At 33.9% G+C, this 22,237-nt stretch overlaps 1 protein-coding gene across 1 annotated transcript in view; it reads left to right on the top strand.

Annotated features, from left to right (window-relative positions):
• AKAP6 (A-kinase anchoring protein 6) overlaps positions 1 to 22,237 on the top strand; it is a 212,129-nt gene that overhangs the window by 67,689 nt on the left and 122,203 nt on the right. Inside the window, exons 5-6 of the mRNA XM_057363796.1 lie at positions 7,336 to 7,432; positions 8,690 to 8,853. Coding sequence (XP_057219779.1) covers positions 7,336 to 7,432; positions 8,690 to 8,853 — 261 coding nt within the window. The remainder of the gene's footprint in view (positions 1 to 7,335; positions 7,433 to 8,689; positions 8,854 to 22,237) is intronic.

Raw genomic sequence — 22,237 nt, forward strand, 5'->3', positions numbered from 1 at the left:
TGTGCTGGGCCTATCTGTAACATATTGGTTGTTAGCTAGCTTCATGGAAAGCTGTCCCAGCTTTTCTAGTTCTGAGACACACCAATTGTCTCTGGACAGCAGCATTAAAACAGAGGAAAAACATGTTAGGATGTCATCCTAAAATGGCTTTGCTGCTTCTACTGAAGGAAAAGAGAAAATTGTAATGTCCAAAATTTTGTCATGATAATAACTTTTGAAACACCTCTAAAAATAATTTGAAATGAATGTTGTGGTTTTGGTTTTTTTTGGTTTTTTTTTTGTTTGTTTTTTTAATAATAATGCTTATGTAGGAAGTGTGTCAATTGTAATTTTTTTTGGTTTGTTAAAATGCATGTTATTGACTGAAATTTTAGTATGCAGTATTATCAATACAGATAGGATCAGTAATTTATTTTTGGAAGTGAAATTCAATTTATTTTTATAAAATTTGGAGATTGGAAATCTTTGAAAAAATATAATGCCAGCATCTCAAAGGCCAAAAAAAGCACACTTTCAACAACATTAAAATTTGCTTTTACTTAGCTGCCAAGAGCTATTGTCCACTCCCATGGGTTCTATGCGACGTTACTCAAAGGCATAATATCATTCACATTTTAAGTACTAGAAATAACACAATTGCTGTGTGTGTTTTGGTGTTTGCGATGCCAAAGCATCCAGCAGAAATACAGAAAATCCAGGAAATGAATGGAGGTTATATTTTTATTTGCATCTCCTATGATAATTTCTCTCCCTTTCTTAATTCTACATAAGAATTGGGTAACAATTTGGGATTTTAATTTATTAGCTAGGTGTTGTTAAAAAGGAATTTTAGATCACCATTAAATTATCTGAAAAATTTTATCTGTACRTATATAAAACAAATTTCATCTCTTTCATATTCCCCTGAAACTCAAATCTTTCAAGAATTGTTTTAAAACTACATTGTATTATTTAATGCCACAGAGTTCATCTTGGTCTGTTAGTTAGTAAATTTGCATTTAAATAATATACATGTAGAGGTTATTTTCCTCTTGGTAACTCCATATTTGCCAAGGATGGCTATGCCCATGAATTTTGTTTTGGTTTGGAAAGTTCTTATCTCTTAAGTGGCTTTTTTTCTACATGTGGYAGGACAATACAACTTGGACATATTTTGATTAAATAGTTTTCAGCATAATGTGTCTCTGGGTAGAAAAGATGTACCTGGAAATGTATAAGACCAACAAATCAGAAGACTGTGATTTCTGCAGATTATTTTCTGAGTATTTCAAGAAGGCAAGAAATTATTAAGGGCAGTTGTATACAGTGGTCTGCATGTGCAKTTCACCATGATTATGGCAACTTAGCAATTGTGTCACTGTATAGCAATTTTGCCCATGTCATTTCCTKCCTGTGTTCTTCCCTCATTGACTCTTGATAATAAACAAACTGAGATTCAATTTAGGATGCCTCATGTGAACTTTCTTTTTTTGACAATAGAAGAATGTTTGGACAGACAAAATCAAAGAAAAATTTACATAGTGAAACACAGAAAATAAATTAGAGTTGGYGGCAGAATTTACATGAGTTTGAAATACAAAACATCTACAAAAATAGCCTTTATGACTTCTAAATCTGCAAAATAGACTTCCTGGAGAGTATGGCGAACTATTCTTTTTCTCCACATCTAAAACTATGCATTCAAAACATGACTAAATTACCTAAAAGACGACAAACGCAATGAGGAATGAGAAACAGAAAGTGAGGGCCTTAAAGTATTTGATGTAAGGAAGATCGTGTTATTTTTTTTAAGATGTTGCAAAGGGAAAAAACCCATTGATTGTTTAATACTGGAGTGGCAGAAGCTGYGACAGAGAAGATGGGGGTAAGGTGATTTTACATAAGTATGAATTACTGCTGGAGTAGAGCCTCTCTCTTTGTATTTAGTTTTGCTCACCCAGCACAATTCCGTGGCCGTGTGAAAGATCTCGGTTACTGCTCTGTCAGTGCATTTGCAGTCCTTACTTCCACATTTTTATCCAGTCTAGATTTAAYGGTCTCAAGAGATCCAGGCTTTCACTATTCCCCTTAGGAGGTTACTATACAATCTAATAAATCTGACTTCCCTGGGAAATTTAATATTTTTCYTAAATTTTCTATTTCCTAATTTAACTCCATTAGTCCTAGTAATGCTTATTTAATAACAAGTAAGCTTAATTGCAAAATAGGAGGCTTTCTTAGAAGCTAAATSTATGACCATTTCCATGTTAAAATAAGGACAACTTACCTATTAGGTAACTGAATGTTGTTGGTAGGTAGTATTCAGGAGTCTGAAAATACTACTAGGTTATTWCATGGCTTATTAGCTTGTTAACTCAAATTATTAACTTAAATAATAGGCACTTTCCTATTAAATAGACACTTTCTGTGTCATCAGAAGTCCTCAAGGGGAAAAAAAAAAGAAAAAGAAGAAAATAGACAGCTGCCATTCCATGACCAAAAATTGAATTCAGAACTTTATACCTTGGTATTTTATTATAGCAAATTATTGGAAGGTAACTGTGCCAGGACAACTAGACTTGAAAAAGTAGCTGTATATTAAGCATATAAGAATAAATTTTCAGGAATTGTTTTGAGTCATATTTTCTTTAAGACAAATGAAATGGGTGTCCCATAAATTTTCCACCAGCAACTGTTCCCTTTACTCAAAATTTCACAATTGAATTACATGTCACAATGGGTGTTATAATTAAAAGTGCTACATTCTTAGCCAAAATATACATTCAAYTATACCTAAATACAGAAGTTCATATTTCAGTAATATTGTAGGTTTCTCAAAAAAAAAATGCAAAATGCTATTAGGAAATTTTAAACTAAATTTTCTTTTCCTAAATCTAAAATCACAGAATCCAAGACAGTAAGATATTTTTAATTGTCTGTACCATTGYTTTAAAAATAAGCACTCTAGAAACAGTAATATTTTTCCTAAAGGYATTTAAAAACATTAAAAATGAACCTCAAGAAAACTGTCTTTCAGGATATCCCAGTACACACATTCTGATAGTATGCTGGACTGAGAAAATTAAAATATTTCTTTTAAACATTGTTTTAATCTGACAACAGATGTAAACTGCTGTGTCATCCAAACTAACCTATATTTATATATACATTGTAAGTTCATATGATACCTAGTTGCTGATTTGTATTTCAGAGACAGTGCACTGGAAACAATAAATGCATTATGACTTTAAAAAAATCATGCTCATACAAAGTCTTTGTGCCTCGGAAAATAAAAAAAATTTACTAGTTGTCTGTCCTTACTGRTGTATGAATACATCAAGATCTAGGTGTTTTACTAAATTACAAAGATTTTCTAAGAACAGAGTGTTACAAAATGGTGAAATGTTGCATATCAGAGCTCAATGTGTACATAGTGCAGGATACCTATGCAGTCAAAGTTTCCTAAATTTAACTAGCTACAGCCATAAAATAAATCCTGTGGGGTATTTAAAATATTTTTTTTGTGCAAACAATTTTTTCTTATCCCCATTTGTACAGACAAATAAGATATAAGGGGGAAATTATTATATGCTGGGAAAGTGCTCTTTTATTTTTAGCATGTTCAGAGTCCAACATAGATTGGGAGGTCTGTTTTTTTAACCCATGGATGTTCTGCACTATTGTCTTGTGGATCAATAAGTTTCCTAAGTGTCAGGAAACACCTTCATTTTGTGAAGGCTGGGCGCTGTTGCCTCATGCTGTCAGCAGAAGATAGCACTCCTGGGGCCTTGTATTTACATTCTTGGAGTTTTTATTCTATTTATTACAGTTCTACACCTTTTCCAAAACTGTGTGATTCCCGCTTCACTTTCCCTTTCTTGCTAAATAAGAACAGTTTAGAGTTATATATAGGAACACGGTGATTGTGAATAGTGCAGAGAACTTTGTAACTAAATTTTGCTWGTTGCATCTTGTAAACTACATTTTATACACTGTAGTTCTAGGGATGACATTAATGTGTTGTTTAAAAAGCTGCTGTCAGGCCAATGCACATGCATTTTCCATAATGTATACGTGCTCATGTGTGATATTTCGACTGCTCTATAGCTGCAAATGTGCCTGGAAAAATGGCTTTGATTAATTGACTTCCCTCCTCTTCTTTCCTCTCTTCTGATGCAAAGGCTCCATTCATTATCAGGAAAGATCAGAGGAGGAGGRGAGCAGAGTACCTGGGTCACACGCTGTTAGAGTTACAATTTTCCAAATGCCATAAGTAAACAGCAGRGAACAGGAAATATCCAGGATAGGAGAGGACCTCTGTGTTTGAAGGTCTTCCTCCATTCCAAATATTTGGTCTGATTTTATCTTTAGCTGTGCAAATTTGCATTTCTCCATTGTATATACATGTAATACTTGTTGCATCTTCAGCTCATCTTTTTCATGTGTCACATTTTCAGCCCCTAAGGTATGAGAAACTTTGAGCATTAATTGAGGGCTGTTCCTTCCAGTRTTCCTTGTCAAGTTATTCTTTTTCCTTAGGAAATTGCTAGAAATTATATGTACATAATTCTAAATTCAAAACTCATACTACATTACATCGRCAACATTTGCTTCTGTTTGTGTTCATACTTACACGAATGGTTCTCTTTTTAATAATGTGTGCTGATTTTGGCTGTGATAGAGTTAATTTTCCTCACAGTAKGTAGTCTGGGGCCATGTTATGGGTTTGTGGTAAAAACCGTGCTGATAATACAGGGATATTTCAGTWACTGCTGAGCAGGACTTACACAGAGCCAAGGCTTTTAGTGCTCCTTCTACCAGCCCACCAACCAGTAGGCTGGGGTTGCACAAGGACCTGGATRCAGACACAGCTGGGACAGCTGGCCCTGAGTGACCAAAGGGGTATCCCATWCYATATGGCATCATGCTCAGTACCTAAAGTTGGGGAAAGAARGAGGAAGTGGTGGACGCAGTTACAGCATTTATCTTCAGTTACAGCATCTATCTTCCCAAGTCACATTATGTGTGATGAAGCCCTGCTCTCCTGAGGATGGTTGAACACCTGTCTGCCCATGGGAAGCGATGAATTAATTCCTAATTTTTCTTTGCTTTGTGCATGGATTTTGCTTTTCCTATGAAAGTGTCTTTATCCTAAATGACAAGTTTTCTAGCTTTTACCCTTCTGATTCTTTTTCACATGCCACTAAGCAGTGAGTAAGTGAGAGATTGTGTGATGCATAGTTGCTGGGGTTAAACCATGACATGCTGCCTCTGTGCTGGTAAAAGTTTATTTTTGCTTAATTTCATGTATGTTCATGGCATTTGTACCACTCATAATTTATCCATAAAACAAGAATTTTGCACAAGGAGAATATTGCTAGTCAGAAAYCAAAAGTTTGGCCCCATCTTTATTCATCATTTTTTGTTTCTTCAGTTTAACATTATTACTGGTTAATAGGTGCACCTGAAAATCAAGCTGTATTGTAGTATCTGGTGCATTACGTTAAATGAATCTTTTCTAGGACAGCAAGTCTCCTTTTTTTCCCTAATGAAAGAGAATACCTCATCTTTTCCAATTTTCCTATCAAACACATCCACATCATCTCGAGACACTGCCACATCCAGCTGCATCTATACTCAACTTCAATTATATGAAATTACACAACCTACTCTCAGGTCCTTTAGGTTCTCTTTTGCTGTGTGAGGCACACGCATAGTGCATTTCCTGTGAAGTGCATGATTACAAACTATTCAGTACAAGCCTGTTTTAAGTAAACAGTAAATTAAATATTGTCAGTGCTTGTTCAGACATGCTCTTATCAAAGAAAAAGTACTTCTAGATTTGGGTTCATAAAACTCTAGATTTAAGAAAGGGAAAGACATAAACTAGGCATCTTTTTTCCATTTAGTTTCTCTTGAYTGTCCCAGTTGTTCAAGAGCATGTACAAAACAGTATATTCAGATGTCCTTACAAGGAGAATTGGGATAGATAAAATGGTGAAAGTAGCGAAATTTCTGTTTATTACTCTTTATTTGAATGGAGAATTCTCAAAAATGTTCTATCATTGTCAGGTATAATGCTGTCTGAAAGACTGTTAAGATTTTTTTTCTCAGCAACACACCTCTTTGAACCATGACAAATACAGTGGAAGTACCTCGTTTTATTACTGTTCTGGCAATATTATTTTTTGCTATGTCAATCAACCTGACTGCATGGGTCAGGAAAGAAAGAAAATGGTTACTTCCCTAAGAATTGAGGGCTTTTGAGTATTCTGTGGTGTTTACCACGCCACTAGTAGCATGGTCACTACCATCTGAAGATGTATGAGTAAGTTTTATGAAAACCAGAAGCTATGAATGTGCACTTGCAAAGTCTCCTTTTGTCTCTGCCAGTTAACTCATTCCCAAGAGAAGGAAAAGCTCTTTTTTTCCAAGTGGTTAAATATTGTTTCAATTTATTCCATAGACATTTCAAAGAGAAAATGTGTTGCATGTATGTGTTTAGGTCTGCACACAATTTATTATTAAATACAGCAAGTATCCTTTTCTCTATTGTGTTCTATTTCACTTTCTTACAAGCAAGTGTAGTAAGAAGCTTTAGCAAATGATTAAAAAATTTGTCTGAGTTATCATTGGTGTATTAAATGGCATGATATACAGTATAGCATGTTTCCAGTTCCTCTATCACTAGATTTTAATGCAATTTATTAAAATAAAATAATAAAAAAGGAAAGAAAATATTTTATTGACTGTCAAAACAGAGATCATTTGTAAACTACTAAAATTATTGGGGAAAAAAAGGTTGAAAAGTACTTGCTTTGCAAATTAAGAATGCAGAGATCTAAAGCAGACTGGTTTGTTCTTTGAAAATGGATATGAGAGTTAGGAACACAATATTAATAGATTTGTATAAGTGCACATAAGGCCAATATATTCAATGCTGTAATTTTTTTATGGTTTCATAAATAGTGCTATCACCAACATTTCAAAGAACTCTGAAAAAAAACAGAGCTCATATGTTGTGGCATAAATTTAGTGTATTTTATAGAACACTGTTACTCCAGATATAGCCTACGGGTTGTGACTTTTCATAAAACCTAATGAATGTCTAGATTTGTCAGCTGTTTCAACACAGATGCACTTTGCTGATCTAATGGAAACATTTTGAGCCCAGATCCAAAATATCAATAGCTTTTAGTATCACAAATTAATTTGGCTATTGGGTGAATTGGGATGTGGTTCTTGATAAAAACCAGCAAGTAATTTTGTACGTGTTTTTTATGATAACTGCCTCTCCAAATGTTTGATGCTGATGGTTTTTTCCTCTCTTTTTTTCTTTTCTTTTTTTTTTTTCAGAGTTTTAAGTTGAATGTAGATAGCCACTGTGCTTTAAAAGAARCAGTGGTAGAAGAAGGACGCCAACTTCTTGAGCTTATTGTATCTCACAAATCAGGTAAATCCTTCTGAAATATTGCAAGTCTTTATGTCTCCAGACTATTAAAGAATGAAGAAGCATTGCTGTAAATTACTGCATATATTCACTTCCTTATGTATTATTAATATTTACATTATCAGATTGACCTTCAAGATTTATAAATGTTTCATATACTGCATACAATGCAGTGATACTTATAAAATGAAATACTGCCTGCAAATAGTCTGTTCATTTTATTTTGGTCTTGCTGTTCAGCTGAGTTTCAATTGAAATCACATCACTGAAAACTTCACACTGACATATTCTTTGATGTAGGTGCTATGGAAATAACATTAAGATAATGAACTAGGATTTCAAATATATATATGTATTTACATACTCTGCATGAGTAATTGCATTGGTAAAGCTTTATTTTACCAGTTAAACTATTTCTTACATTGATTTAAATATATTTATGAGAACTAGATTAAAATTAAAAATACCTTTTTCCTTTGGTTAGGCTTGTCTTTTTCTTCAGAGTCCTTAAATTGAGAGGAGGGAGAGAGATATACTGGTTTCCCTTTATCCCTACCACCTCCTGTATTTTTAGATGTTTGTGTGACTTGTCTGCTAATAGGGGTTTAATCAGCATATACTGCTGTGGAATGCCATCTTAATTTTGGCCTACTTAGCATGCTTTTCATCCGGGTTGAAGTTATTCTTTGGTATACTGTTCTCTCATCATGTTGTATGTGTGCCTCTATCGTTTCACAACATCAGACAGACCTGAGTAAAGTGAAAGCTATAGGAAATTAATGACTTCCATGTACAGTTCCAAAAAGATAGAGAAGCCATAGCAAAGAAGGGCATGTCATCATAGATGTAGAAAACAGCAATGTGTAAACTACAGAAAATATTTGAAGGACCTGTAAGTAAGAAAACTGTATTTGGATGATTACAAAATGTTTCAAGACAAAGACTAGATATTAGAGGGGTGATTGCCACAGTGTTCCCTACTGCAGAGAAATGACAGTTTATGTAGAATTTTTCCCTTGAAGATGTCAGCTGAAACACAGTCAAAATTTAACATGCTGGCTGAAAGAAATGTTTGTCCCTGTAGCACTGTTTTGCAGAATGAGCAATRGTAAAGCTTGGATTTATTGATGAGAAAACATATTAAAACTCTTGTTGCATTTATTATTTTAAATATCCTGCTAATTATTTCAATAAAGTATAACACTGAAAGATGCTATTGAGTTAACAGCTTTTACTTTTCCCCCCTTCATTTTGGAGTAGGACTGAAGGACATGCTGCAGATGATTGCAAGTCAATGGAAGGAACTACAGAGGCAAATCAAACGGCAACACAGYTGGATTCTTAGGGCTCTGGATATCATCAAAGCAGAGATACTGGCTACTGATGTGTCTGCAGAGAATGAGGAAGGGACTGGGAGCCCTAAGGTAAGTGGCTTGAAGTTTGCCTTATTTCCTCTTATTTCCGTCTTCTTTTGAACTAGGCACCACTGAAGTTTTCTTTCCACCCTAAGGCTTTTCATTTCTACTGGGTAAACTTTTTTTTTTATAAACAAAATGAAATGCCTTACTCTGAAACAATAAAAAATCTTAGAACTTTCAAGTTTTCTAGCAAGACCTGTCTTGATGTGTATAGAGGGGCATGAGGGGGAACATAAAACATTTAGTAAACAAAACATAAAGCATCTTTAACATGAATAATCAGAATGCTTTTAAATTGTTTTGTTGCAACTATAAATCACTATAATCAGTGCAATCACTCAGCTCTGACATCCATTAGCCGCTTGGTTACAGCAAATTAACAAAGAAGAGAGAAAGTGATTCATTATCTCATTCCTGTTAATGACTATCAGATGCATTGCTTAATTAGGGGATGGCCATTGTAGTAGGAAGAAGGTCATATGCCTTTCCACAAATCTTTTTGCTCTGAGTTGAAGTTGTATGTAATAATGCTTGTGTTGAATACAACAACTACTTCAAGACTAAGTCTTGTCATCATTTCATGGATATTAGTTATTAAAGAGGGCTAAAGTATTTATCAGTTGCCAAACTTAGTATTTGTAAGAGCATTTTAAATACATACCAAGCTTATTCAAATTGGTGCAATCAGTATAGGAGCACTATACACAATAGAAACTTCCAGCTTAGGGGTCCATGACCTTTCATCACCATCAATATTAAGCAGAATTGTTTCCTAAGCAAAGAATATGCAGGAGATCAATCCAATAACTCAATATCACAACACTCATCTGGCTAAAATATTTAGAAATATTAATGGTTTCTGTTTCTGGAAACAACAGAGATAGTTGTGCTGAGTGTATTTTCTGGTTATGATGCTAGACAAGTCTTAGCATTGGTATTCAATGCTTCCTAGAGAGTAGTTTGTAGACCAACTCTTGGCTATGATTACATGAAAAGTTCAGATTTCTTACCATAGTTCTACACAGCAAGAATGRTCTTAGAGATGGAGGAAGAACCAAGGAGAAAAATGAAAACAAAAATACAGGAAAACACCTATATGCAGAAGGAAGGATTTTTCATATAGRTAGGAGGTACATCCTTGCCCTATGTTTTTTGCCATAGAGATAGAAACCTGAAGCAATGCTTTGGGTTTTGTGGGGTTTTGTTTGTTATTTGTTTATTTGTTTGTGCCTACAGTTAAATTTAAAAAAATAGACAAAAACCAGATGGAACTAAAAATATTTTCAGGTTATGTCAGTGAGTAAATCACATTCCTATAAGGTTCTTGTAAGTATGGGGAGTAGAGCAGTCAAATGCCATCTACTATTTCACGATAAAAAAATCAACTAAAATTAAAATACAGATGATATAACTTCRCAATTCAGTTTGCATTTGTTTCAAAAACCAAAAGGAACCTGAGAAGTGTAATAGAAAATACAAAGATTATATCTAGGGGGTATTTTTATTTTTGCCTTTTTTGAGAAACTACAGGAATGGTGTTGGTGTTAGAAATCTGTATGAAATAGGAAAAGGAGGAATTTCAAAGACCCTAGGAAACTTTTCCCTTAGGACTTTTTAGAACAGGTTTTCATAGCACTGTGGCATCTTTAATGAGACCAGTGAATAGTGGGAGGGGGAAAGGGATGTTCTGCAATCTAGAAATACATTGTCAACATTTGTAGGCAAGAATTCAGATTTTGCTTAAGAAATTTTTCATTTTATTGTATGTAAGTTTCATAGTGTTTTAAAATGATTGCTTATAGAATTAGGATTGATTTTAAACATTTCTGATGCCTAAGCCCCTCTAATATATTGCATACCCTGTAAAATCTTAGAAAAACAATGTGCTCTCTAAGTATTTACTAAAACTACTATTCTGTCATTTTTATAAATCAAGAATTGATGGCTGTATTCAGTTTAAATTGAAGGATATGAAGTTTTACCTTCTTACTCCATTGAGAAGTGCCTTTAAAAATAACACATTCCAACAAGTACTAATCTAACACCATGAGAAGTACACGTGACATACAGTACACCTGACTGTCCTGAATCTTGAGACACTTAGCTACAGTATGTATTTTCTTTTGATGGAAATACTGAGTAATATTCTAAAATATCTGGAAAATAGGTGGAATGTTTTCATATATGTGTGTATTTTTCATTTTTTCACCTTCTGAAGATGTCTGAGACCACTTGTTTTGCAACTGATCTCTTAAATTGAGTCATTTCACCACCACAAAAGGCCTACTGGAACAGTATTGCCTTTAATAAACTGTGAAGAGTGGTGTTGAAAACCAACATTATCTACTTTCTTGTCTAAAGTCTGTGAGTGTAAATGACCAAATATTACCCTGATCTATTTAACTCATAGTTTGGTGGAAAATTCATTGCTTTCTGAAGAGCCTGCATGTTAGTCTTGTGATTGATTTAATTTAAAATCATACATATCTTAACAGCATTTGCCTATGGTACACATAGTGCATTCTCCTTCACTGAACATTGTGTGGAATGATATTCTTATRGTCAGGTGCAGGTTCTGCTCCCAGCATGCATTTGTAGTGTTAGTTCATTACTATAATTTTGAGATGTGGATATTTTTGTTCTGCAAATAAATGTTTGGATTAAGTTTTGTGGGTTGTTTTAATAACAGTTTAGAGTATAGCTCCAGAACTTAAAGGCTGTTAGATCAAAAGAATAATGTATACTATTACTCTGCAAATATATATATATTCTCTACTTCTGGATATGTTTATTTCCAGAATAATTGCTTTATTACTGAAAAATGTTTATTTTCCATTCCAGCTTCAGAGAACTAAGCATGTAACTGGTTAAGACRCTACCTAATATTTAGAACATTGAAATCTTACTTAGTTGTTCCAGGTAAAAAACAGTCATGGGAAGAATGTGTTAATTCTATAATGGACTTATCAGTGGGTTAATGATAGAAGCAGTCAGGATTTGAAAAGTATTGGAGGAAGAGGTAAAAACACATTTAACAAAGTAAACCGAAAATCACAGAAATAGTAGGTGGCTCAAGATCAGAATTTAAAGTGGTTAAACAAACCTTTGTATAAAGGGAAAAAGGAAACCAGTGTAATTTCRTCTTGATATGTAATTAAACATCACAGACTTCCAGGACAGTTTCCCACTCAGTTGCATACAATTTTACAGCTTTTACAATCATTCTAAACAAACAGTCTTCAGTACACAGAAAATTGATTTTCATTTAAAAATTGAAAAGTTGGTGAAGCTGTTTAGTATTGATCACATTCCGGGATTCTGGGAATGCTGCTTTACAGACAATTTTATAGTGACCCTGGTCTCAGACCTAGTGAGTGGACTAAATACTGCAGTCTAGAACAATTACATCCTGCTCAGTGTTTTAATATGAGGATGAATTTGTGAAATGGGCCCCAAGACAGAACAAAGTTTAGAAAATGGTAACAGTCCTTTCTTTTTCACTTCAGACTTGTAACTTGCCCTGGCCATCCAATCGGGCTGTTATGACTACAACATTTTGATTAATACTTTGATATAAAAGGAACATACAAATGAAGTGTTTTGGCATCTTTGTGCAGATTAGTGCAGAGAAATAACATTTTTGAGTAGATAATTTTCCTCAGTGTCTTTTATCAACTCTGTATTTCATGAGCATGGTGCATAGGCTGAAATATTAAAAGCAACATACCAGTATATTTTTTCTTATGTCTTTCATTATTTAAAAACAGGGAAGGTTTATTACTGGGACAGTTTAAAGTATTACCAACAGATAGCAGAGAGCATGCTTTCAGAATCTAGTATTTTTACTTACATAACCACTTTGAAAAACGTGTTTCTGGTGTCCAATATATGCAATTGGAGTATTGCATGTATTATTGTGGTGGTTAGTGCTTTGAAATTTTCAAATGGCATACATAACTGGCCTTCATTCTCATCTCCTTCACATGCTTCTAGTGGAAGGACAGGAATAATTTATGCTAGAAAGATCATTTTACTTGGGTTGCTGGAGTTAAATCACAGCAGACTTTAAAAACTTCAAATCTCAAACTGAATTTGCTTATTTAACTTACARTCTCTCTTTATTTTTCCACATGCACAAACTCAGGATCAGAGTTGTGGATCAAATCCTGTGTCTCATGTTCATAATACTGTGGAATAAAATATCAAGTAAATAGCCATTACTTATTCAGTAACAATTTGAAAAAATAATCAAGTGGAAATAAGATTTTCATCTCTAATGTTGTATAGACATATGGAAAGGGCTTTTAATCTGGTGATACATGGGCCATTCTGGTCTATCATTGTCTCATAGCTTAATCAGGTATTTTTTTTAAAGAAATGTACAAGAAAAGTTGATATTTGTGCTTTAGAAGAAGTTATTTTTTTCCTCTAATATGTCCATAATGAGCCACATTCCCATCTAAACATGAAAAACTTTTATCTCACGATTGCAACACCTCATAGATGAGGCATTAAACTGAAGTTCTAACCACCTTTATCCAGGCTTACTTCCAGTATCAGTAATTACCATCTGCCACCTCAATTCTTTGCAGTTTCAGCTGAATGTGTTAGTCTCTTCTGTTCAGCACAACTGGGTAGTCCTGGGTGCAGTTAAATAGTTATATAGTTGTTACCTTTCACTGGTGAAAACAATACCTTATAATACCTTATTTTTGTGCTGAAAAGTATTACAGCAAGTCCACAGTTCACCATTCACTCCTTCAAAAATAGTAATAGGGAAGTGTTTTCCTACAATTAGAAGTGAAGGCTCTGATATGTTGCTTTCTATTGTTGAATATTTAAAATGTTATCTGCACATAAATATTGTTATTGTGTCTAACTGCTGAATAGTTAAAAAGCATTCATGTGACATTTCAAATCTGAATATTTGGAAACTTTGGAAGTCTAGATTAAAGATACTGTGATCTCAGTCTTATGTACAAATGAAGCCATTAATTGTACTAGAAAAGTTCTGATGACAGTACTGTATCAGACTCTGAGAATTAGTTGATAATTTTTGTGTGATAATTTTAGTATAGACAAAAAGAAAAATGAGTTTTAGTACTGTTTAGTACCTTTCTGGTACAGGGGTTTTTATTGACAAAACCAGTGCCTTGACAAGAAAGTGTGTCTATTATCGTACTTTGTAGCAATAGTTTTTCAACCAAGCAGAAGTTTTTAAAAACCCAGGCAAAGCCATGTAATATTTCATGTACAGAATGTTTCCTTTAAGCTTCTAAGTGTATATAATCTTAAGTTGATATGTTTCATACAGAATAAAACTGCCAAACTTCTGTCTTGTATTTTGTATCTATCCTTGAGTAAAGGAATTAAGTAGTTGAACAAGTTCTTGCTTTGTTAAAATACTTTAACTGAGCTAATAAATTTGGGGTGATTTTAAGTTTCCAAGCTGATAAAATTTGAATTTTTGTCTCATTAGACCAAGGCCTTCTTACCARACACAGGCATAAGCAAACTGAACCTTAAAGTCTTCCTTGGTCAGGTCTTTTACAAGGGTTTACTACTCAACACACCCTGAAAGAAGCAGGTGTCAGAACTATTGTTCCTTTTCCAGAGGGAGAATTTTACATTTCATATGGCTGCTCATAAGAATTTACGCAGCTGAGATTTTTCAGGAAAGGCTGTAAATCAAATTATGTCCTTAGTTATCTACTAAGGACATCATTGAGCCCATTGTGGATTGTGGTGGTGGGTGGCTGCTTCATAGGGAAAGAGGATCTGTGGTTCTTCCCTACTGCTTCCTCCCCACTGGCTGGAAATTCACAAACTGTATTACTGAGGCTGCCTAGGATGAATGTAAACCAATGTTTTGAGGGCAAAATGTTGCAATAATAACTACATTTTTGTTGCATGATAACTYCTGGCTGAGGTGCAGGATTATGCAGGTTGTTTTGTAAATGGATTGGTAACACTAGACCACAGCTTTTGGGAGTAATTTTCAGTTGATAGAAGAATTTAAGTGTTACATATCCAGGAGAGCTCGAGTTTGAAAATATTCCTTTTGTTCAAATAGTCATAGTTTTGTTCCAGAATGATTGAAAGGAAAAGCATCAAAGGTGTACACAAAAAAAAAGGCTGTTAGATGTATTGTCAGGTTCCACATCATAGATTCACTGCTGTTTACGGTAAGTTGTTTCTCTTGAGTTCTTAACTGTGTGCTTTTTAGTGGTCAGGAGGAATGATTTTGTGTTTCATCCAGAACCTTRCTTCACATAAAAAGGATTGAATCTAAGCAGTTGCTGTTTGGACTGCAGTAAGAGAAATAAAATGAATAATAGCTCCACCTCTTCTTTCAGGTTCCATAAGCCCTGGTAAAACCTGGCTATACCACAAGTTAACTAAATATTTTTTTTTTTAGTTTTTCAGGAAATTATGTCCCTGAAGTCTTGGTCAAACAAATCTGGGTCGATTTTAGCTCAGAGAGATTGTTTTCTCAAAAAYGCATCAATCTCCTGCAAATTCTGTACTTCAGTATTGTTTTTGTGATATCTAAAACAATTTAAAATTTCTTTAACAAGCCAGATTTCTAAAAAGCAGCAAAACTCCTCAATTTTTTTTCCATTAAATCTGAAAGTAATCTTATTCATGGTTTATTTAGCACACTACCAAGTATGAAATTCAGAGCCACACTTTAAACATCATATTTTTTGCAGCTAAATTGTATCTACTATAAAGCACAATATTCAATCCTGTTATGAAACATAGGTGCTTTCTAAATTAGTATATTATAAAATTTAATGAAAAAAATATCAAAAGTCATATTCTACTTGATGATGTGAACAAGGATTCAGTTATCTGTCTTACTTATAATATGCTTCAACTATTTTAATGCCTTGGTGATTCTAAATACTTTATATTGATTACTTTTGGCAATGATAGGCTCTTAAAGAGCCGTCTTTGTTAGCAGAAGCAGTTATGCTTAAATAGTTAGCAAAGAAATTATGACTTCAGGACTGAGAAAGGCTACTTTCTATTAAAACATAGATAAAGTTCAGTTTGAAAGATGTTTTAAATCTAAATATCTCCACTGAGAACAAGTGCAGACTGAGAACTTGATGAGAACAGATATTTAAACTGACATACACCCAAGGGACAAATTTTATCATAATGCTATTTGAATCTGAACATTATTATCTGAAACTCTGAAAGTATGTTAGGCTGTTGTTACTTCACCTGTGTAAGAGGGCCAATTCTGACAAGTTTTATTTAGGCAAAAATCCCATTTGGTTTGGCTTGTACTTGAAAATATAAAAACACAAGAGCATTGATCATGTATTCACATAAACACATTTACCTTAAGTGACATAAGTATTAACCCCTCAGAGACCTTAATTTTCTTTTTTGACAGTATCTTTCCATTCTGCTCTCTCTACTCAATCATATTGTTGCATTTTTGTTCTCTTATTTTTAATAGAACTTTTTTTAGAAGTGAATATTATTGGATGTTTTCATTTATTTGTAACTGCCTATTGTTTCACATGTTTCTCAGTTTTCCAGAAAAATCTACATTTAATGACTTTTAGTAACATGCACATACAGAAACCCCAGATTTGTTTTACAGAAAAGTCAACATCTCCCAGTCTAAAGCAGAAACTTCTAGGGTAGCCTGTCAGAGCTATGTCTTGTCTCTTCTGCATGATGTCAGAATCCCATGTGCTTATTCAAGGTTTTAGACCACAGCATAAACAGTGTTTTTTTGAATTTTTTTTTTTTTAGTTTGAGTTCAAAAGCTGATGGAACATATCAAAATAAATTAATAAATAAGCAAGTAAAAAGAAGGAACCCTAGCTGACTGAAAATGCTTCGGTAAAAGAAGTTTATGGTTGGATCTTTTCAGTTAAGTTTCCTTTCTCATTTCTTATTCTTGCTTCCTCTCCCTCCATGCCATCTGTTGCTCCTCAAAACAGTTCATGATTTCAGCAGCGTCACAAGTGAAATATAGTAAAGGAGTGTGTGGGGAGACTTCTCCCAGGGCTCAGTGCCAGGTGAGCCCCAGATGGCAGTGCAGGGGGACTGAAAGTCTGGCGCTCCACAGGCAATGTAGCTGACTTCTGGTGAAAGTGGTGCTGATCAGATCAAATGGTAAAGTTTGAATGTGTGTTCTACCCATATGCTGTTTGCCAGTCATCACAATGATAAATGTTTTGGCTTGTTCAGATGATGTGGCATAAGACCTAGGCATTGGACTTACAGGATTATTGTCTTCTATCTCCACTAGTCCATTTATTTTGTAGCTCTCATAGCTACAATGCAGTATCAACTCATGTCTCTCATCCTAATTACCTCTGGTAATGCAGGATTTAGTGGAGTAAACTCAGCTTGCTTTCTGTTCTGAGATGTTTTCTTCTTTTCTTTTTGTGCCTGACTGTTCCACCATGTTTTGCTTTTGAGAAAAGAAATAATGTTTGAAAAGCTAGTTTTTCCCTTTTGATATAGTCCCTTAAAAATCCTGTACTTTAAATAGGACAGTTCAATAGGGATGTAGTTGTCAATTATCATCTCTAAAGATTGTTTCTGTTAATAACATTCCAGCTCTGTCATTTTATTAAACTTATATTACTGTTCTGAAACCAAAAATTACTGCTTTATTCCATTAAAGAGTGACTGGCATGGCACTCCTCTGATCTTTAAAACAAAATTTTATTTTCATTGTATTTGTGCATTGAGTTAAATGTTCTATCTACAGAATAAACTAACTTATAAATATTATTGTGCTTAATTATCAGTTAGGTATTTGAGTTTTTGCTGTTATGGTTGATGTCCAAGAGTGATTAAATGTGTAATAGAGAACAAAAGAAACATTGATGTGAACAAAGATACTGTAAGATAAAGGTAAATTTAATCTTCATGTTTTTATCCTTTTAAAATTATTTTAATTACGTTTATAATGTGCGTGATTTGGTGGAATTTCTCTTTTTTTCAGTTCACTTCCTATTTCTGTCTTTCAGAACATCTAGCAATGTTTTAGCCTGTAGTATCTTTCAGTTCTAATCTCAGCTGTGGACTTTAAGCAGCTATTCCTCACTGGGGTGGTCACAAAAGAGAAATCAGGTAAAACAATGTTTGAAGAAAAAATCTACTTGGACATCCTGTATTTTCAAACTGACTCATTCTTAAATGTCTTGTGGCATAGTGTACTTGACTATACTTAAACTTTAAATTCAAAGTGATGTTGCAGATTTTGCTAGTTTTTAAGCCAATCTATTAGAAGGCAGCAGAATAGGGGCTGAGTGTTGTGTGACCTGACTTCTTTATGTATATCTACATTATAAAAAAAATAAACATTTTCAGCAGAGCATTTGGTGAAATATAGACTAATATTAAAAGACTGCAAGATGCTTATGGTAAAAGCATATGTATATTTGTATGCCAGGCCTAGTAACTTGTGAGTAATTTATTTTCTTTTTTATTTTTTCTTTTTTTTTCCTTGTTCAGTTTTTTTTTTTTTTAATTCTGCCTGGATTTTTAATTAAGCCTTTCTTAAAGTATCTCAGATGCTCCTCATTTATTGATAATTATACTTACCCAAGGTACTGTAACTAATGTGGGAGATACAATGGGGACTGCATCACATTTAGCAATTTAGACTTGTTCCTTAAACACCTGGAAGTAACAACAACAAAAATATGTGTGGTAGTACTGTACTTTGCCATATCCCACAGGCAGCTGAAAATGTTAATGACAGTTAGCCTAAGATGGCTTTAAGTACAAAATGGGTTTTCTGACCAGAAGACAGGTGGTATGCCCTATTCTTTTATGTTCGCCCCATAGCATGCTTTATGAACCATCAGTATGCCAGAGAGAAAGAATAGCTCATCTGGGCATGTACACTTCATTTCTTCATCCTATTTTTCCTCTTAACAGTCATGTTATAGAAAGGAGACAGGCATTTAGCACAGAATGCCTTAATCCTTGAGTTTATGAGCCCTAGGAAAGTCACAAGTATGGCAGTCCACATCATCCCTTATGAAATGGAGAAAAATGTTGAGAGAGAGAAAATCACAAAGGAAAAAGTTCAGATCTGATTAAGGGCTCAGCACCATGTATTCTGAAATACTTTGACTTAAAGCTATGATGCACAACAGAAGTTTAGAATGGCGCATTTATGATTGCTTACATTTGAGGACCATAATTTCCGTTTGGAGGAAAGGGACTAGAAGAAGGTGACTGAGTCAACTCGTCTYTTCTGTCCTTGCTGCTGGTTTGGCAGATTTTCCTGGTGACTGCAAGGGTATTAAGTACTTAATTTGTACAGGCTTCCCTTCCTGTCTTATTTGAGGTGCAAGCAGCTAGAGCATTGTATAATCCAGTACTACTAGAATGGCAAAATATAAAGATAGATGGAAAAAATACAGTAAATTTATCTTTTAAAAATTCTGTGTGTAGAAGATGAAACAGCCCTGAAACAAGGGACAGATAAATGCATTCATTTTTTCCTAAATATGACAATTAATGGGTTTGTTTGCAAATCTGTGGATTTTGCTTATTAATTAGTCAAGAGCAATAAGGTTTAAAAATTCATAGTTTTCCAATGCCATGTTTTTAGACATTGGACAGGAAGTATATTAAGGAAATAAACAGAATAAATTTAAGTTCATCTTTTTGCTAGTTCATTTATTCGGGCATTGATTCTTACTCTTCAGTATAGATACTGCATGAAGCATCCATATTTATCTCACTGGACTTATTCCTGTGAGATAAGGCTTTTGTTTGTAAAGTATCAGCAAATTAAAATTAAACATGAAAAATGTTGATTTCCAATTCAGTGAATCCTAGCAATATTGTAATAAGTTTGGTTTTAATTCCCGAAAAACATATTAAAATTAACTTTTCTCCCATTTATGTAACGCATATAACTAAACTTCCTTCCTACTGTGAGACAGTTTCATTTATTGTTATTTGTAAACAGCTTAGTAAAGATGCATAGTGGATTGGTCTAGAAACTCCTTGAACAGTTTCTTTTGAAATAACACTACATACGTTAAGCTCAATTACACATCCAAACAGCCACAACACACTTTTGGTAATTTATTCATTGATTTAACATAGTACCCAGAAGAGTCATGCCTGCTGTCAATTTTGTAATATATTATGTTTTAAATATACTCATGCTCACCCATGCACGCCATTAAGGTGTGCATAAACCTGTGTTTTTCTCTCTTGACAGCTATAAATGTTTGTTATTATTACACAAAACATATGTTCATGTTGTTTTTGTCTAAATTATTCTATCTGGGGCTATAAAGTTTTAATGTTATTAGTTGCCCTTAGAATTTTAATGTTTCACTGCTGTAACCTTCTTAGGATTTCTCTGCAATTAAATAGAAACTATTTCACTACAGCCTGGAAGAACAATATATTTTATACAAATAAAAAAATCCTTCTTGCTCCATTTTGTTCCAATGTAGTAAACTGTCTAGTTGACAAGGTTCTGTACACTGCAGTCCTACCTGTAGTATTTTCCAGAACTGAATAGAATATTATACTTTCCTACAGTATTCTCGCTAATAAAAGAACCTAGCTTAAGTTATTTAAGRCAGAAGGCAAGTCATAAGCAGTTTGCTTTGAAAGCCCTCTCCCTGTTGTTCTCCACTGCCCTCTTAATGAGAAAATACAGAGGAATCYCAATCAATGTAACAGATATACTATGAAAAAAGCTGAGGCTTTAGGAGATGGAATATTAAGGTGAAAAAATAATCTGGAGAGGTTTCTCTTGTGTTTTCTTCTAAATAGCATCAGTGTTGGAAAAACAAGTCTATTGCTTCCCTCCACCTTTCAGTTTTCAAGGCCTTTTTTCTAAGGAAAGAGAGCAGATGGGAATTCACCCAAGACATTAAAAGATATTTACTGCTTTTAAATGAACAAAGGACTCATTTAGGACATCCTTTTCCATACACTGGATTAAAGCGTTAATTTATTTTTCCTTGTGGTTTGTGCCAAAGTATCTTCTCATAGAGGAAGCAATGTAAAATGGTGCCTTGCAGCTTTTAAACATCAGACATTTTTTATCTTATCTTTAAGTATAGTGTACTCATATTTCTACTAGATTTTTGAGGCTTTATTCCACAATCTGACCATAACACAATTCATGTGAACAGGTACAAGAGTGGTCAGAATMGTCTGATTAGAAGATGTTTGCTCTCTTAAATTGATTAGAAGATTTATTTTAAAAAAAGRTTTATTTTAGGAAAAAGGAATAAGGTATTTCTAAGTGAATTCATGCAAAATGCTTGAGATATTTCAACCTAAAGATTTGAATTGGAAGGTGTTTCATGACTCTTAGAGTAAAAACTGAGGAAGAGGACATACTAATGTCATTAGTAACTATTAAAGCTTGCTATTTTCGAAGCACAGCATATATAAATATAATACCTTTTGAAAAAAGTAATTTTTCACAGACAAAGGAACTGAAGCAGAGAGAGGGAAGAGCCCTGCCCACAGCTACCGGATGAGCTGTTGGGCCAACTGGAATTAGAATTCTGTAGTTTCATCTTTAAGAATTCTGTTCAGTTAACTGAACCACTAATTCTCACACTTCTACGGCAGCATCCTTTAACATTTAATTCTTCCAGGGCTCTGCCAAAAAGATTTCTTTCTTTCTTAATGAAATATAATTCTGTCCCCCCCAAATTTAATTTGTCTTGTCTGTTTTCCTTGCTCTTCTTTATTTATTCTTTTGTTCACTTTTTCCTTTGGCTTCTTGCTCCTGAATGTTTCTGCCTTGTTATAATTAATTTTTTCCTTTTCCTCCTTTTTTTCCACACATGTTTAAAGTGTTGTGTCTTTTCATTCCCAATAATATTTCTCTTTTTGTTCTTCTTTATTCCTAAGTATCTCAAACTTGCCTTCAGAACTGCTCTGTTTTGTAGGGACAAACAGTATTTCATAGCACCCTAATTTTCAAGATTTTAATTATATCTGAAGTTTTKCCAATTATACGGTGAACTTCTGCATTGGAAAGAATAAGACCACAGCCTTCTATGCTTAGAACTGAAAAGCCTACAATAGAAAAAAAATGTACCATTTGTTGAAGAATAGAGATAACGGGGAAAAAGCAGTGTGTCAAGGTACTTGGTTAAACAATAATCTCTTACAGAGCACTCATTACTGCTAAATAATTGCCTGTGTTGGGAGAAAGGTTTCTATGTGAAGAGAGGTTCAAGAAGGTCAGTTATCTAGTGGTAATGACCGTAGCGGTCATTAAAGGGTATTAATGCTATTAAGAACAGAACTTTAACTTTTTATTGAAGTTTTTATTTAAATTATATTAACTTTGATTCAACTTTTAATTGAGGTGCAACCATCCAAATTCTATAGTCAGGAACCAAGA

The sequence above is a fragment of the Malurus melanocephalus genome, unplaced genomic scaffold (genome assembly GCF_030028575.1).
Source record: "Malurus melanocephalus ecotype Western Australia unplaced genomic scaffold, MMel_1.1 scaffold_0, whole genome shotgun sequence".
Classification (NCBI taxonomy): Eukaryota; Metazoa; Chordata; class Aves; order Passeriformes; family Maluridae; genus Malurus; species Malurus melanocephalus.